The sequence below is a fragment of the Megascapheus bottae genome, chromosome 12 (genome assembly GCF_031878675.1).
Source record: "Megascapheus bottae isolate mThoBot1 chromosome 12, mThoBot2.hap1, whole genome shotgun sequence".
Taxonomy (NCBI): domain Eukaryota; kingdom Metazoa; phylum Chordata; class Mammalia; order Rodentia; family Geomyidae; genus Megascapheus; species Megascapheus bottae.
Window position 1 is genome coordinate 2,929,980 of NC_143520.1, and position 15,474 is coordinate 2,945,453.

At 36.8% G+C, this 15,474-nt stretch overlaps 1 protein-coding gene across 3 annotated transcripts in view; it reads left to right on the forward strand.

The window, feature by feature from the left end:
• Pde1a (phosphodiesterase 1A) overlaps positions 1–11,517 on the forward strand; it is a 79,599-nt gene extending 68,082 nt beyond the window's left edge. For 2 of the 3 annotated variants that reach the window (XM_090342517.1, XM_090342518.1), the window contains exons 13-14: positions 8,844–8,960; positions 10,916–11,517. In XM_090342517.1, coding sequence (XP_090198643.1) covers positions 8,844–8,917 — 74 coding nt within the window. In that variant the 3' untranslated portion in view covers positions 8,918–8,960; positions 10,916–11,517. The remainder of the gene's footprint in view (positions 1–8,843; positions 8,961–10,915) is intronic. The other variant, XM_090342516.1, reaches the window with a different exon arrangement.
• The last annotated feature ends 3,957 nt before the right edge of the window (positions 11,518–15,474 follow it).

Here is a 15,474-nt window from a genome sequence, read left to right on the forward strand (position 1 = left end):
AAATGTTGGAATAAATAAACTAGATTTAAGAACAGGTATGGCTAAGTGACAATGTTGAATAAAATATAAACTTTTCTGAAATACAGCACTGTCACAGAAAGCTAAAAAAAAAGGAAAGCCCCCACAATGGTTTTATACATATACATATGAAAATAACTAAATAATTACAGGAAAATATTCAAAATGGTCCTAGGTGACACGAAGCATTATTTATTTAGGAATTAGTATTATTTCATTGTTTAAATTGGATACTAGATGGATATTTTAGTATTTTTATTATTTGTAAGTAGTTGTACAAAACACTTGCCATTCATTAAGGTGATTTCTTTTTTTCATATATTTTTTATTGTAATTAATAGAAGGGTTATATTATATTCAACAGATAGAAGGTGCATTATTTCACAAACATTGATACCTTTTCTCATGTCTTGGTCCCCATATCCCTCCTCCCACCCCTGTTCCTCATCTTGTTTTCCCCCCTTCCCTATCTGACTTCAAATAAGCAAATACATATATATACAATATATCAGATAACCAGGTGAAATACTATAACAATATGAGATAATCAAGGGACAGCAAAAAGAGATGAGGATAACATAGTACATTAAAGACAACAATCACTCATTCTATGTCTTTTGTTTCTATATCCTGGAGGTCCTTTCATTTAGTGTCCATTCTATATGGCCTTAAGTATCTAGGTTTTGCTCTATTGTAAATCTCTTCTAGGAGAGCCAAGGTTTCTACTGATTATGACAAATGAGGAAAACCATTTAGTCCATGTTCCTTTGAGTCTGGATTACTTCATTTAATATGATTTTTTCTAAGTCTTTCCATTTTCATTAGAGCGGTTTCTGAAGGCAATGTGTCTTGATCAATGTCACCCTTTCAACATTCTCACCCATCAAGATAGACAAGAGATTCGACTGCACATTCTAAATAGATTAGACCCAATCTAACATAAACTTTATCCAAATTCATGTAGATATAATGTCTCATAATCACAGTGAAAAAATGTGATCAGCTACAAAACACATGTATATGAGTCACTAGATGAACAGCACTCAGATATGACCATTTTATTTCCTACTGCCCTCAATTCTGATCTTAAAATGACTGGAAGTGAAAGCTTCTTTATTATAACTTCACTGAGATGAAAACAAGCAAGCTCTGGCCTGCTGAGTGCTATGGAATATTAGTAAGCATCAAGGCATTGAAGAGAAGCCCAGATCCTTGCAAAATCATTTCAGCCCTCTAATTATATTTCATAGATACCTCAAAGCCATCCCACTAAGCCGAGAGCAGCAAAAGGCTCTAGATCCTGAGACACCAGGGCTCATTAACAACATGACAAGAAGCAGGGTGAGAGGAGAAGAATGAAGTGGGGAGGGGGAAGAATCAGGCACAAATGCATTGTATATGCCACAGAACTGAGAAAAGGGAAGGAAGGAGTGAGTTGAAGGGAGTTGGTGAAGATATCGATGAGATACACAGCTCAATGTGCACTGCATACACAAACTGCTTTGTCAAATAGCAAAAGACATATATACATATATATGTATATAAAACCTAAAAATCAAGAAAAGCAAGGGAAATGTTGGGGTGGGAGAGTGGGTGAGAATGTTAAAAGGGGCAGCATTGATTAAGAGACACTGCAATCATAGGCTGCTCTGTTGAATAGCAGAGAGAGAGAGAGAGAGAGAGAGAGAGAGAGAGAGAGAGAGAGAGAGACGAGAGAGAGAGAGAGGAGAGAGAGAGAGAGAGAGAGAGAGAGAGAGAGGGAGGAGAGAGAGACAGAGAGAGACAGAGAGAGACACAGAGAGAGACAGAGAGAGAGAGAGACAGAGAGAGAGAGAGAGAGAGAGAGAGAGAGAGAGAGAGAGAGAGAGAGAGAGAGAGAGAGAGAGAGAGAGAGAGAGAGAGAGAGAGAGAGGAGCACGCTAGTACATCTCTAAAGCAGCTGGGAAAAGCTGACTTGAAATGTGTGCATACTTCTGTGACAGGGAACTGTTACAAAAGGTAACAGCACTTTCCTCCACCTCCTGGGTCCCTTTAATAAGATCTTATCGATTTGGAATGAGGAAAAGGCTTTCATTATCTGCCACACATTTTTCAGCATCTGTGTCTTTTTACCCAGTCTCCAGTCTTCTGTGAGCTGACAGGAGACTATTGGAGGGCCTATGGTTATCCTTGTAGCAAAGCTGTGGCACGTGTGTGGGAATGCTTAGTTTTGTTCCCTTCTGCTCTGTTTCCACCTGTGATGCCACAGGCATCCTGTCATTGTCCCTAAACTCAGAAGATAGCAGTTCCTAAAAGAACAATATTTTCCCTGATGGAGGCTTACTCAGGGGAAGCAGGCCTTCTCACCATTCCTGCTGTGCTCCTGAGTCTTGAAGATTTGAAAGCAAGGCAGCTAAAGCCATGATGGAATGTAGGATCACAATTGCCGAGCTCGTGGTCGGTGAATTTATAGAAGTCCTAGCAACGTGGAAAATCAGAGCCAGGAAACACATACATGAGAGGTGAAGGGCTGTACATATGTAGCTTCTGTCCATTAGAGCCTACCATCTTCTACTATGAACCACCTCTAGGACTGGAGTGGGTGGGGATTCCGTGGGAATGGTCACTTCTCTTTAGAGCAGCCCCTGAATAGCAAGCACCAGTAGCTGTCATGAGCCATCTTAAGGTGGGTTTTTTCTACCTCACATCCACCAAGGCCATGATGATTTAAACAAAACTGAGAATCAATCCCACATCCATTTTTCCTTTCTTTCTTCTCAAAGAGAATGCACAAGTTGGAGGAACAGAACCTTCCACTCTCTGGAGAGCCTTCTGGAATGGAATGGAATATATTGCTTATGGTTCAGGTTCCAAGTTGTAGCAGACCATGAGCAGGTGTGAAGAGATTCATGTTACATTTCCAAGCCACAGCATTTGTCTTGAGACTCTAGCATGCCATGCACCTAACTTTCTGCCCAAAGAGAGCGGTGAATGCATCTCATGAGGTATTATGATCAAGGTGTGCTGTGCATTTTGTATATGCAGAGCCCAACATAAGGTTGACAGCTATGAATAAAGCCATTACAATATTTGCAGAGGCATCATATGAATCAGCACATATGGAACATCTGAGCACACACCTGTGAACAAAACTGACAGAACAAAAATTGACGGTGGCGTAAGGTTAGGGTTAGAACCAGCTTTAGGCTTAGATTCTCTGGCAAGTCTTGCTCATGGTTAGGTAATATTCATCAGCATCCATTGGAGGAGAGCCGACTCTACTATATAGAAGCCTGACTTAAATGGTGAATATATAGAAATGAAATGATATCACCTTTTACTATGTTTTATATTTTTAAAACACCTGCTGGCAGTAGGAATAACATCCAATCTCACAGGAGAAAACTGATTGCATAGGACAGTCCTCTAAAAAATATTGTTCTATTTCTGTACTTTAGTGTTTCTTGACAGCCAAAGCCTAGTCAGTAGTCAAAATTTTCCTATGAGTAATGACTCTAAGACTGTACAGAAAGTTTTGTGGTAAGAGATGTGGGAGTAGAAACTGAAGAAATCTACAGGGGGAATGGGGAAGAGAAAGGTAACTTCGATGTTTTACTGTTAACAGGGATACTGTATCAGTAAACTGAAAACTTGGTTACAAGTCAGGAAATAACTCCGGAACAGTTCTCACATTTAGGTACCTCTCATCCAGTAGCAGTGTTATGTACAACCAGAACTTGTCTGGGATCCTGTACCCTGCTTGTAGAGCGGCCAGGTTCTAGACTTTGTCATAACCCCAATGATTAACCCAGTTTCAAGAACAGTAGAATTATTGCTATCTTAACCGTGGTCTTCAGAGGAGATTATAAATAACCTCACTTGTACCCACATTTCTCTGTTCTCTCTCCAGACCCTTTAGGCTTACAGCATGACTCTTCCTTTCTCTGTTCTCATGCTGCCTCTAAAAATCTCTTCAGTTATAGCAATTTAGCTGTGGCTTGAACTTAATCAACCAAACAGCCTGATGTGTTCCAACATGGCTTCTATAATATGTAAAATGTGCTTGGAGACCTCCTGTGTGATCGTAGCTGAATTATTATTTTTAACTTCATTAGTCTCTCTATAATATTTTTAATTTCTCACTACTCTCAGGATGTGTATCACAGTGCTTTGGATTACCTCTGTAATCAGGAAGAATTACTGATGAATTAGATGTTCCATTGTATTTTTACAGTACTTGAGATATTAAATATATAATAATATTGTAGCAATGAGAATGGGAACTAGAATGTGACTATAAATGCACAAGTAAACACATTGGATGGTAAAAGACCAGAAAAATACACTTGAGCATGATAAATTATACAGGTCTCTAGATATTCACATAATGAGACCAAAGGAGGATATTCTTAGGAGAGGATCACAAAAGCTCAATAGCTACATGCATATGATCATATAAAGTGATATTCATCAAAATAAACTCCAAGAAACATAAAGAGGGATTTCCCTCTTCAGTGTGTTTCTTTTTTTCTTTACTGTTTAATCTTGTATGTAAGTTTACCTGTTTAGGGAAGGGCAAAGGGGACACAGACAGATCACCATGGGATGATGGAAATGAACATTATAAACTGGGGTGGGGGAGTGGTAAGCAGGAGAAAATGAGGGAAGGGGTAGCAGTAACTAAAAAGAAGCGCTCTTATTACTTAGGTGACAGTAATCCCCTGCTCATAATCTTTACACACACACACACACACACACACACAACACACACACACACACACACGAAAGGGAAGAGGTAACAGTGTTCAGAAAGAACTGTACTCATTAGCTGCTTTATGTAACTATCACTTCTCTGTATATCACCTTTACAATAACAAAACAGAAATCAGTATGAGATTCAAAGCATCAGTAAAAAAGATGTTAACAAATAGGTTCCTTTTGTTGCTTAAAAAATAAAAAATAAAACTAGATATGTTTCTCATTTAAAGGGAATTTTAAACTAAGTAGAGGGGCCGGGAGTTTAGCCTAGTGGTAGGTAGTGCTTACCTAGCATGCACAAAGACCCAGGTTCGATTCCTCAGTACGATTTTCATAGAAAAAAGAAAGCCAGAAATATTGCTGTGGCTCAAGTGGTTCTAGCCTTGAGAAAGCCCAAGGACAGTGCCCAGGCCCTGAGTTCAAGGCCCAGGACTGGCAAAAAAAATTAAAACTAAGTAGAATATTAACATTTTAAAAGATTAAATTAATGCTTTAATGACAATAATATTGTAATACATTGTGATCTATCACTATTTGTGTTTAGTCAACTTTTCAGGACTGTGACAAAATGTCCGCAGTAAACCACTAAGAAAGTAAGGGTACTCTTGGCTCACTCTCAGAGGTCTCAGTGCATGATGGGATTCCTCCAGTGCGATGGGCCTGTGGTAAGGCAGAAGAGGATATGCCCTCATGGCAAAATAATAGGAAGGATCCAGGCACAAGATATGTGTGTATGTCATAACATAAATTAAAATTTTAACTTATATGGTGTTGTTTATATGCTCATTCCCATTATTGGATGGAAAAGCATTCCAAGATGCTCAGTGGGTACCTGAAAATGATGGGAACAAAAACTATAAAACATATGCTGAGAATTTTGCAACATTAATACAGTGTCTTTCTTCAGAAATGAAGCATTCTATCCTTGTTTAAGGACACACGCACACACACACACACAGACGATGTTGCTGAGCAATTTCAAGCAATTGCAAGCCAGATTGCTTAGGACACACTAAATTAGAGTTCTTGGTAAGTCCATTTTATTTATGGATGACTTTACAGTTAACAGGTAATACTACTTGTAAGTTATTCAGGGATTCATACGGACAAAAGTTCGATCATTTCAACCATTCCGCCAGAAAAAAAAATGATTTTCATTGTTTAATCCATTTCATATATTTCATGACCTTTGGACCTTTGTGAGCTATGTAAAACACCTTGAGAAATAAACGTACAGTTTAAGAATCCAAGCACTTTTATTTTTACTTTTTGGAGTTACTGCAGTTTGAATTCATGGCCTTGTGCTCTTCTGCTTGAGCCCCTTTCCCCCTTCTTTCTGTTACTTTTTAGATAGGGTCTCCTTTCTCTTTATTGCTGGAATCATAGATCCAGCTTGCTAATTGCATTCAGCTTCTTTATATAGAAGTGGAGTCTTGTGGACATTTCTTCCTGGGCTGGCCTGAAACCAGTCTCAGTGTGAGCAGGCTGGAGATTCGGTACATGCCAGTGTGCCCATAATTATTTTATTCTCCCAAGAATCCAGGATTATAAACATGAGCCAATGGAAGTTGGATTCAAGAATTTTTTAAATCGTGGGTTCCACTTAAAGTCCGGTAAAAAATTTTTGGTCACAGGATATTTGTTTATTATGTAAGAATGATCAGAAAATTAGGAGACTATGTACCTGACATTTTGATGCTAAAACAGATATTCCCTACCAAGTATATTTTGTTAATTTAATTTTATTTGTGCTGTTTTGAAGGTTTGCACTTAGAACCTCGGAGCTGTCCTTGTGCTTTCTGTTGCTGTTGCTGGCCGTGGGTCTTGAAATCTGGGCCTGGGCTCTTCAGCTCAAGGGTAGGGCTCTACCATGTAGAGCCACAGCGCCACCTCCGGCTTCCTGGCGGGTAACTGGAGATGAGCCTCACCGGACTTTCCAACCATGCCTGGCTTTGAATCGCGATCCTCAGAGCTCAGCCTCCTGAGTAGCTAGGATTACAGCAGTGAACCACCAGGGGCCCGGCTCGTCCTTGTGCTTTATGCTAAGGCTAGTGCTCTACCACGCGGGTCACAGCCTTACTTCTGGCTCTGCTGGTTAATTAGTGATAAGGGTCTCCAGGGCTTCCCTGCCCAGACTGCAAGTCGAACTGCAGCTCTCCAGCTCAGATCCTTAGATCTCAACCTCCTGTAACGATCCTCCAGGTACCGGGTTCATCAGGCATCTATCTTATTGTCTTAAAAAGACAATAAAACACAATGTAACAATAATAAAAATCACAAATAACATTTGCCTTGTGATTTTTCCCTATAAATTATACATGCTCACTAATTATATGACTTCAATATAAAATCTCCTTCAATTGAATTTTCATTGTTTTACAATATGCTGCAAGAATTGTCTCAAAGTTAACTGGTGAAAAGTATAATTGCTAACATACTCAAATTTCAAACAAAAAACCCAATCATATAAGAATATATTTTAAATTACTAAGATGTTTTCAGTCATTGACACAGCAATTTAATTTCTGATTGCTTTGACAAATTTGTATCTTGAATAGTAAGACTCTCTTAGCTGAACATTTTACTTTATCATTTTACTTTTGCCAATCCTCTACATCTTTTTATTCCATTTTTGATCAATCTTCTACTTCTCAAGATGTACTAGAATATTTTCCACGCTAATATTTTACTATTCTTTAAGACATATAGAACATAAGTGTTTCTAAAATAAAATTGCATTACAGAAGATAATTACTTTTTTCCATATATTACTATTATAATTAATAGAAGGGTTACATTATATTCACCAGATAGAAGGTGCATTACTTCACAAACATTGATACCTTTTCTCATGTCTTGGTCCCCATTTCCCTCCCCCTTCCCCTACCCCTCATTTGTTTTCACACCTTCCCTATCCTATTTTAAATAACCAAATACACATATATCCAATATATCAGATAACAAGGTGAAATACTGTAACAATATGAGATAACCAAGGGACAGCAAAAGGGATGAGAGATAGCATAGTACATTAATGACATCTAATGACTCATTATATGGCTTTTGTTTCTGTATCCTGGGGGTCCTTTCATTTAGCATCATACTATATGGCCTCATGGATCTAGGTTTTGTTCTATTGTAAATCTCTGCTAGGAGAGCCCCAGGTTTCTACTAATTATAACAAATGAGAGAAACCATTGAGCCTATGTTCTGGCTTACTTCATTAATATGATTTTTTTCTAAGTCTTTCCATTTCCTTACAATTGGGGTGATGTCGTTCTTTCTGACAGCACCATAGAATTCCATTGTGTATAAATACCACATCTTCTTGATCCACTCATCAACTGAGGGGCATCTAAGTTGGTTCCATATCTTTGCTATGGTAAATAGTGCTGCAATGAACATCGTTATGCTAGTGGATTTTAGTATGTCCTTGTTTCTGGATGGTTGGGTAAATGCCAAGTAGTGGAATTGCCGGGTCATAGGGGAACTCTATGTTTAGTCTTTTGAGGAACTGCCACACTGCTTTCCATAGAGGTTGAACGAGTTTGCACTCCCACCAACAGTGTAGTAGTGATCCCTCCTGGCCACATCCCCTCCAGCATCTGTTGTTATTTGTTTTCCTGATCCTGGCCATTCTAACTGGAGTGAGGTGGAATCTTAGAGTTGTTTTGATTTACATTTCTTTTATGGCCAGAGATGTTGAGCATTTCTTCATGTGTCTATAGGCCATTTTTATTTCTTCTTCAGAGAAGACCTCTTTAAGTCTTTGGCCCATCTTTTAATGGGATGCTTGTTTCTTCGAAGATTAGTTTTGGATCACTGGAGATTTCTAAAGAATTCATTTCTATGGAAAATATTTAAAAGTATTGAGGACAACTCAGTGTTACATGTGAATTAATAAACATTTGTACATCTGTGTGATTTTCCCATATTCCTAACAAAATTATATTTTCAAATGCTAGATGATCTACAGGAAATGATTTGTTATCCAGTCTTCAACATTTTACCAATTGCTATATCTCCCAACTTCATTTGAATGATGTTCCAAGGGTGATGTTGTTTTATCTGCTTTATTTTATTTTTAGGTGAGTCTGATCTTCATAAGAACACAGAAGATTCAGTAAATGCTGAAGAAAAGCAAGCTGATACAAATCCATAGATATTAAACACCTTAAAAGCTTCTGTCATTTCAAATGTGAAAGGTAATCTGATTTTATTATTTTGACAACAAACCCAATTTCTAAAATGAGTGGAGGTTAGGGTATCTTTAGAAGCAAAATTATCTGTCTTCTAGATTGTGTGTTTGTGTGTGTATGTGAGTGATTGTAAGTATGTATATATGTATGTATGTATGTATGTGTATGTGTAGGAGTGTATATGCACCACTTGGGGGGGCTTAAATTCAGGGTCTGGGTTCAGTAACTTAGTTTTTTTCAATTAAGATTGTGCTCTAACCCTTCTAGCTCTTTTCTTTCTTGATTAATTGAAAATTAGAGTCTCAGGACTTTCCTGCATGTAGTGGCTTTGAACCATGATCCTCAGATTTTAGCCCCTTTTGTAGCTAATAACAAATGTAAACCACCATCATGCAATGTTAGATTCTTTTTTTAAAAACACTTTTTTAATCTTTTATCTTCTGTTGTAAAACTTTAGCAGGTACATTTTAAATATCAATCAAAATTGTGTTTACTGAAGGTAAAAATCTTTTAATGATAATAAGCTCTTGTATACAGGTAGGTTCATTTTCTTTTTCATGCAAAAATATAAATATTTCACACTGGTTTCAATGTTTCATGTAGGAAATATGAATATTTATATCTGATGATATATTGGACACAGCATATGATACCAAATGAATATTATATTCACTATAATCTCTGGATATGTGTTACTGGTTCAGTTTCTAAGATTTGCCTTCAGTCTATCAAATTACTAACTCTGAGAAGAATTCATTAGAATGCTAAATTTTTAAATAAATTAATATCTATGTCCACAAAAATTGAAAGCCACTGTCTTGGGCCTAACAAAGAAATATAGGCAGTTAGAAAGGGGTGTACATGCTTAGTGAAGCTGTCTTAAATCTAGAAACAATAACAGGTAAAAAGCAAAGCCCAAGTACACCACCAAACCTTGATTTAGGAATAGTGATGAGGACAAGATAAGACAGTGAGTGCACTAAGCCAGGTTTTTGTAGTGTTATTAGCTTTTCAAATGGACATGAAAGAGTTCAAGTGTGATATGCTTTTGAGGTAATTCTTTCCCAGATATTCTTGGCTTCTAAGGATATCTGTAAAACTAACTATGGCAAACATCTTACAAGTGTTATCTCAGTTCTACCAACAATTTCATGGCCAGAGGTTTTGATTGCAATTTTATATATGTAGCTTGGAAAGAAATCAAGCTGTAAGTGATGCCTCAGCCACTAACATTCATGTCCAATTTATTAATTTTAACATAATATCATATTTCATCTTCACATTGCCCATCTAGATTACCCATTTATAATCTTTGAAAATCCAGTCATTTCAAAAGACTTCTTGGGTGCTGTACACATAGGATAAACCCTTAAACTGTATTTTAGAGAAAGCAAATATATTAGCAAATAGATCATTAGAAAATAAAACAAAATGAAATTAAGCATGATTCTTTCGTAAAGGAATACCAACCCAGAGTATTCCATACTTAAAGAAAAAACACAGTAAAACCACATACTTGACTAGCATTTTCTTTTCCCTGCCTCTCCCCTCCCCCCCTCCTTCCCTTCCTTCCTTCCTTCCTTCCTTCCTTCCTTCCTTCCTTCCTCTCTCTCTCTCTTTCTTCGTCTCTTCCATCTTTCTTTCTCTTTTTATTTCTTTCATTCTTTTTTTCTAAGTCTTAAACTGAGAGCCTGGTCACTGTTTCCAAGTTTCTTTTGCTTAAGGATAGTGCTCTACCTTTTGATCCACAATGCCACTTTCATTTTTTAGGATAGATTTTTGTATGTTAGAGTCTGGAAGACTTTCCTGCTGTCCTGGCCCCAAATCATGAAAATTTCAAGAACATGAAAAACAGTGATTACAATGGTCAGTTTATTATCCCAAAGGTATCTTAAACTTGCTAACTGAGAATCTGAGTCCTCCAACCACAGTCCCTTCTGTAATGTTCCTTTTTATTTCAGGATAATGAAAGCAGCAAAATAAAAACATGGAAACCCTAGACTATCTACAAAAAAATCAATTATCCTCTTTTAAACACACAATTGGCTCAGGCCATTTCGAGGAATAAGAACATCAATTGGAGTTAGTAACTGGCCAAGTAAGTTCTCAAGTTGTGTTGGAGTTCTTGGTCAGCAGTTCTGTCATTGTTTTTCTCCATAATTTGACCTTCTTCCACAAAGCCAGAGAAAATTTTAAGACAAAAGTTGGACACTTCAAAGTTTTCATCACTTTTAACCCATCACAGTGACTGTATAATATGTATACAGATGGAACAGTTTAAAATATACTACTGGTACTGTCTAATACAGAATGCTGTAACTATTAAAATTTTGAGATCTTCAGTGAAAGAAAAATAGAAAAAGATAATAGATTTTTTGCAAGGTTGGGAAACAGGCTATGAAGAGTATCTTTATTTTGAATGCATGGGAACAAAATGAGAATTGCAGCTACTGCTTAGATGCACTTGACATACCCAGCGATGCATTTGAGCTGTGGCACAGTGACTCATTGTAATTCTCAAGCTAGGAAGCAGCCCTGCAACTTTTTTCTGTGACCTTCTCCTGAAGCCTTCCCCTGCGACCAACAGATCAGCCTATGTCTGTCCTGGGCTTTCATCACCTGTGTGAATGTGATCACAGAACAAGCCACATAATCATCAGTCCACAATAACAAGGAACATCAGCCATTTTTGGAGACAAGACACTTAAAAGGAAGAATGGAATTTGCTTTCTGGGGTGCTGATCTCATCATGATGCAAAAAATTATATATTATAGGACAGGGGATAAAAAATTAAGAAGTGTGTGCGTGTGTGCGTGTGTGTATGTGTGTCTGTGTGTATGCATGAGCATTCAAAAATGTTTGTGAAAATGGAAGCCAATACTTTTCTGTCAGAGTTATTATTTGATATGCATTTTTAATTTTATGAACAGACACAAACTGCAGTCCTCAGAGGTCCTGTTTCCTTGTCTCTTTTTTTTTTTTTTTTGCCTGAGCATGTGATGAATCTTCCCCTTGCCCAAACTGAAGAACTACCTGTATTTCTTTAGCTGGCAAGAAAAATCAAGTATAATTGGTGTAGAATGGTTTCCAATATACAATCAAATAATTCTGAGCTTAAGTGCATTGGTTCTTATGCAAATTGGGCCTTGCTTGGATGGGAGAAAGGGAGAAGAGCCATCGACTCCACGATATAAAGAAGGAAGGAGGCTCCACCCATGCTAATGAGTTGCTACACATATAAAGAAGGAAGGAGGCTCCACTCATGCTAATGAGTTGCTTCATATACTGCATGTCCCATGATGCTAAGCAATATTTTAGAGACAGAAAAAATCAGAAGCTTTTAAGCCTGAGTGATGAGATTTCTTTCCTGTGTAAGCCATATTCAGGTATGCATATTTAAGTATGCATCATTGTAATTTAAGATACATTTTGTGTGTACACTGTATAAAATGCTTTAAATGTTCTGAAATAAAATTCTTAGCTTTAGTTGCATCTGAATTTTGTGCAAAGCACAGTTAAGTCATTGAATTATATCATAGACATTACAATGCAATTGATATTTTAAATCTAAGTAGTAAAGATTGATCCATTACAATGTGATGGGGAAATTTTATGGAAATATACAACATGGTGACTTTTTTGTCCTTTAAAATGGACTTTTTGTTTCTATATTTATGGAGAAACTGTAATTCCTGCCTTTGTTTTCTTTTTTAAAAAACCAAGCTATTCACCATCTAGAAAATGTTCTGCGTTCAAAACAGAATGTATCTTGGAAGTCTGATTCCTTTTGTTGCTGTTTTAGCCATTGGTATTTTCTGTGAATCTGTACAAACTCTTGAGGGAGGAGTAAATGAAAACATTGGGGCTTTAGTCTAATTTTCTGGTTCTGTGACTCACAGAGCACAGTAGCTGAACGGGTAGTAGAAGGAGTACAGAAAAGACGTCATTTCATCAGTTGTCACTCCGCTTGGCATACAATTTATGTTCCTGACCTCCTTCTCTTTTCTTTCTGTCTTCCACATTCCCTAGTGGTCGTGGTCGTGGTCTTCTTCTTCTTCCTCCTCCTCCTCCTCCTCCTCCTCCTCCTCCTTCTTCTTCTTCTTCGATATTACATCCTTCATTTTCTTTATAAAAAACACTTATGCTTTGGCACTTGTTAGCAAGAAATCATATTGGAGGTTGCCTGTGCCCCTGGCTTCTGCAGGCACCAATGTTGAGTTGTTCTCAAGAGGGAGCTGAAGGCTTAAGTTTGTTTCCCTTAAGAATCCTACTTTGCAATACCATCCACAGCTCCATATATATATATGTATATATATATATACATATATATATTGCTAACTCCTGTGCTTTTTCCTTTAATCAGAAGCTCTTTTAATTTTTAATGTGATTACAATTCTTGTGTTTTTATTATGCTGTAATTCTCAGTGCTTCCTATTATATATGATTAATAAATACATAATTTGATGGGATACATCATGGCTTATTTGGTATTTGTTATCATTTATATTGGTGGGATGTTGGGATTTTGGAGAGAAAATGAGGGCAATAATAGAAATAAACCAAATGAAAAATGGATATGAATTTTGTCAGAATGTGATTTTACCTTATTAAAGAGATATACCTTAGATGTTTACTATCACTCAGTTTTCTTACCTTTAAAGATGGTGTGAATAAGTATGGAAATTTGAGACTTTCCCTCTAGAAACCTCATATTCACTTTTTCTTCATCTTCCCCACTCTTAACAAAAATGTTTCAGCTTTCTGTTATTTGCTTTGTTAAATTGTTCATTAGTTGTTCAGAAGAATTACACTATTGGACTTTTCTCCTGTGATTCTTACCTTTATTGAATGCAAGCTCATAGCAATCAGTTTTCTCCCAGACCAAAACCAGACCTAATGCCCCATAAATGTGACAGTGTGGTCCCTTGTTTTCTTTTTCCTGAGAAAATTTTAAGCTAATGTGGAAAAACCAATAACATACAACAGACTTCCGGAGGATAAATTATACCAGACACTCAATAATACTGTGTGTTGAAAGAAATATAGCGGAGCTATAAAAGTCAGGCAGAAAAATTTAGGGATTATGAAGCCATAGGAAAAATTTATATGATGAGCCAGAATCTGACTTTTTTTGAAGTCAGGAATTTTCCCATGGATACTATGCTATGAATCAGTTATCTTTTTAAAATGCAGAAAGAACATCTACAGAAAAAAATAAATTATTCCCCCCCCCGTATCTCTGGCTTTGGATGTTGATAGACTTTTCTTATTTTCTCCTTCAGACTTATTTGGCAAGCCATCTGTTTTATCAGTCCTAAATAACCAGATAAAGAAGTAAAGTATATTCACCTCCTTATATGCTTACCAAGAAAGATACTAGGCTATATTAGAGCTTTGTGCTTTTTTTTGCCAGTCCTGGGGCTTGAACTCAAGGTCATGCTTGAGCACTGACCTTGGACAATTTTTTCTCAAGGCTAGTGATCTACCACTTGAGCCACAGCTCCACTTCTGGCTTTTTGTGAGTATGTGGTACTGAGGAATTGAACCCAGGTCTTTGTGATGCTAGGCAAGCACTCTACCACTAGGCGATACTCCTGGCCTGCTTTTTTTTTCTCTTGAACTCTGGTCCTGAGTGCTGTTCCTGAGTACTCCAGCTCAGGTCTAGTACTCTATTTCTTGAGCCACAGTGCCCCTTCTTAGAGGTCATTTTTGAATACCCATTTTCTCAAAAATATTAACACGCAAAATATTGACAAAACAGTTAATTAAGAAATAAAACTTCTTGGGCATTAGCTGTGAGTGAATATCATTTTGAGTGTATGAATGTATGAGGGTATATGTGCATGCATACATCTATATGTATGTTCACGTAGATATGAGTGTATGTGTGGTATGTGCATGCTCATATAGTATTTGTGTATATACAGGCTGTGTGACTGTGAGTATACATGCATGTCTGTGCATAAAACTTTGTGGTTTAAAATGAAATGAAGTTTAGAGATTTCAAATTACTAAATTCAGTGTTTCCTAACTCCTACTCCAACTAATTAAAATCACTATTTTCCTCTGACAGATAGAATCAAATGTCAGCTACCGCACATTCTTCTAATAGTAGTTTTATATTTGTCCCTGATTACATTACCACGCATATAATCTCTTTATTTTACACTAATTCCAATTCTTTGATGATTCAAGTGCTTTATCAACTGAAATAGCATACCTCAATTACCTACAAGTTAGATCAAACATTCCATGAAATAAAGGATTTAAATCGTCATAATTGCTTCTCCCTCACATTAACATATCTTGCATGCAATATATTCTGACTAAATTTGATTGGATTCTAGATTCTGAATATATTCTGGATGTGTGTGTGTATGATATATTCTGGATATCTTTCTATATACATATAGAAGTACATATAAGAATCTTCTAAGTTCTAAGGTACTTGTCAATAACACCCTAACAGATGAGCCTCATTGTTGTATTTACTTTATAAATGAGAAAAACAGAAATATG